Source organism: Melanaphis sacchari, unplaced genomic scaffold (genome assembly GCF_002803265.2).
Source record: "Melanaphis sacchari strain LSU unplaced genomic scaffold, SCAv2.0 Contig394_pilon_pilon, whole genome shotgun sequence".
Lineage (NCBI taxonomy): Eukaryota > Metazoa > Arthropoda > Insecta > Hemiptera > Aphididae > Melanaphis > Melanaphis sacchari.
In genome coordinates this window covers 35,949-39,742 of record NW_020271250.1, presented here as the reverse complement: position 1 = coordinate 39,742, position 3,794 = coordinate 35,949, and the positions used below count along the sequence as shown (strand labels likewise).

At 23.7% G+C, this 3,794-nt stretch overlaps 1 protein-coding gene across 1 annotated transcript; it reads right to left on the bottom strand.

Annotated features, from left to right (window-relative positions):
* Positions 1-4: 4 nt before the first annotated feature.
* Positions 5-3,592, bottom strand: LOC112597180 (DNA-directed RNA polymerase I subunit RPA43-like; the record flags this gene model as incomplete). Its single annotated transcript, XM_025343118.1, has 4 exons — positions 3,208-3,592; positions 2,975-3,111; positions 249-450; positions 5-161 (listed from the first exon to the last, which is right to left on the bottom strand). Coding segments are annotated over exons 1-4 (654 nt in total), but the record flags the coding sequence as incomplete, so codon positions are not given.
* Positions 3,593-3,794: the final 202 nt, after the last annotated feature.

The following is a 3,794-nucleotide window of genomic DNA, read 5'->3' as shown; positions in this document are numbered from 1 at the left end:
TCATTCCAGTTGATGATTCAGAATCACTTGATGAAGATTTTGAAGGACTTAATGTATTCTTATTAAAAGATTTAGTTAAATCACTTACAACAGTTTTTGAGGGTGAATATTTTGAAGAAGAACTATCTTCTATGTCCGTAGGGTTATAACAGTCATCCTTTCTGTAATTTAAAACAAAATAAATACACAAATAGTATAATTAATTAATATTTATTGTTATATTATAACATAATTAGGTTTAAAATTACTTTTTAATTATTACTCCTGTAATATGAGGAAGTTTTTTTGTGAGATCAAAAGATATAACTTTAACATCAATTTTGTCGTCCTTTTTAATTTTAGATCCTGACCACTGGTGATACGGTTCATTTTCAGGTCGTACTATAGAAACGTTGAACAAATTATGCACTAAACAACTGACATGATTATCACTTGTTTGGTTAACTACAGCTAAAAAACAAAGAAATCAGACACGTGATTAAAAATAAACACAAAATAGACTATACAAGTGATAAATTTATATCAAAATTAATTAACTCAAACAATTTTAAAATTCAAAATTATATATGACCGCTGTTCATTTATACCAGGCATGCCCAACTTTTTTCAACTGGCGTGCCACATTCAAAATGTATATTTGTACTGCCGTATATGCTTCATGAGTTATTTTTTTTTTGTTCATTTCGATAAAATATAGACTAGTCATAGGTATATCTATTGTACTTACACTTCTTATTAAGAATTGGCGTTACAGATTTCACTTCGAACATTGAAAGATTGGTTAAAGAAAAACAAGCCCAAATTTCTCACTAATTTTTTTTATTAATATTCTAAAATCCAATGCATTTTTTTAATGTAAAAATTCAAAATTGTAAAATATTTTATATTCTTAAAAACTTAATAAAATACATTTTTTTGTAAATAATAATTTTTTTTTTTACACCTATACAAATTTCTAATTTTTATAAAACGATCACGGGCCAGTTGGAACACCTTTGCGGGCCGCGGGTTGGGCATACCTGATTTAAACTAAATTATGGTATTAAACCAAATAATAAAATACCATATATATATATTTTAAATAAAATATTTAGGGAATTAATACATTATTAATTTTAGTTGTGGTAGTCTATATACTTTTAATTTCTTTATTTAAATTTTGTATGACAATAAATAAGTTTTGACATTAATAAAATTAGTTATATAAATATTGTTTAAGCATAAACCTAACTAAATATGTTTTGCTAAATAACTTGAAATAATTTAAGTTGTTGACTTTCCATAAAAAAACATAATGCATATTTTTTAGGTAGTGTAAAATGATTAATAAAGTGGGTCAGTTTATACATTCTATAACAAAAAAAAAATAATAAAAAATAAAAATTTCAGAATTTTATTGTAGAATAAACTTAAGTATAGGTTTTATATAATTATAACAATGCATAATTTAAGAAATTAGAAAATAAACTATTCTTCACTTGCTAATCTTCTTTATAATTTATAATTACAATTAAGTATTTTTAATTTAGCGATGATATTAAAAACCATTTGAGTTGAGATATGATAAATGGCACAAAATCAAAACTTTAGTACTTAGAAACCCATTTAAGGAGTGGTCAAAATGTATAAGTTATATTTCTTTAGTTAAATTATGTAATTAAAGTGAACTTATTAATTACTACTAACAAAAACAAAATACTTTTACTATATAAGATATATTATATATATATATGTATTATTTTTAATTTATAACTAATAAGTAGAGAGCGGATTTTTAGGTTTTTACATATTTTTATTGGTTTTATGCAGCTTTATGAGAGTGAAAAATATGGACGACTTATCCATCACAGGGTTCATAGGAAAAAATTTATTTAGCATATTAAAGCATATTTTGGACTTAATAAAATATTTAGCCTATTTTTCATATTTTAGAATATATTCTATTATTGTTCATAAAAAATCATATTATACATTATTAATTTATCGATTTGTGATATTTTCCAGCAACAATTTTTTCTAGGAAAAAAAATTATTTTATATAAGAATGATAAAAATTAAAAATCATCCAATTATCTACTTGTTTGTAATCAAATTGGTAATGGTGATCATTCTGTTACTCTTAATCCATGATTGTACTTACGATCTTATAATAATGTGATAATAATAATTTCTAATAATAAATCTATTTTTACTTTTATATTGTTTATTATTTTAACTTTTATGTCTGATGATTTAGTTAAATTTGTAATATTCATTTTTATTTTTTTAAATACCAAAAATTAATAAAAGTTTAAAATATTTACATAAACAGTGCATAGAGCCATATAATAAAACAAATGATACAGTATTACTAACTGATGGTGATATAGTTTAGTAGGTAACTAAGTATGAACTAATTTTGTTTTTATTAATTTTATTTGTTTTTTATAAATATTTCATTATATTTATAAAGGTAACTAAGTATGAACTGATTTATGTTTTATAGTTAAATAACTTAACTGTTACTAAAGACCATGCAAGTTATGTATTGTTTTTATTAAACTATTTTGTTTTTATATAATATATTTCATTATATTCATATACCTATGAACTGTTTTGTATTTTTTATAATTAAATATTTTATATGTTACCAAAAAGGAAAGGTACACAAGTTATTTATTGTTTTTATTGAATTATTTTGGAGAAAAAAACAAATCATATTATCTGCATATTTACAAGTTTAAGGAATATTTAGAGAATATTTAAGGGTTTTTTTAGAACATATTAGCATCATATTTTAAGCTTTTAAGAACCTAAAAATCCGCTCTTTACTAATAAGTAATAAATAGTTTACATTAAAATCAACAAATGGGGAAACACAGACTTCAATTATTGAATTCATTTAAATGTATAAGTACTTACGTAAATATCATATTGAAAAGCTAGCCCACTGCCTAAATAGCCTAAATCAAAACTGATAATGTCGAAGACTAACCTTCAATTATAGATCCAACTGGAGGTCTGAATATAAATACATCAACGTTGACAACTACAGTGATACAATGTCGGATATCAGCTGGAATAAGTTCATTCGAACTTATTTTACCAAATCCCATAATCAGTCCATTTAAACTGAAAATATTAACACATATAATAATTAAAAATTAACTGCATGCAATTAATACAAAAATTAAAAGTAACATGTAACAGTATAAACTTTCAACTTACTCAGAACAGTATGTAAACTTTAAATTATTAAGTTCATCTCTAATAGCTTTTGAAAACACTTTTGGATTGCTAGGAGCTGCATGAAAACCAAGTTTCAATTTGTACTTATGGTCTTTGTGCAAATACACATGGTGTGGTAAATTATTGGGATCCATCATTTTTAAGCAATATTAAAAATACATTCTAAAATTTGAAGTGTACAGCTTCAAACTGATACATCAGCATATTCGAAGTATTAGGCACCTACTACTCGGAATACTTACTAAATATATTATTAGTCAATTTCTGTAAACGTGTGTAATCACGATTAGAAATATTACATAAACGCCAAAATAATAACAGTTGAACATCAATAATCAAAATTATCAATAAAAACTAGATATTATTTACAAATAAAAATCACGTTTACTACCCATCACCACAGAATAAAAATATTACATTCAAACGTTAAAAACATAGACAAGAATATTAAAAGATAATAATCACTATTGGTGCGATGTACAAAATGTTTTTATTACATTACCCCACTGAGCATGGCACACAATTCTATGCTATTGGCGCGTGAAATGATATCATCTTATCAATAA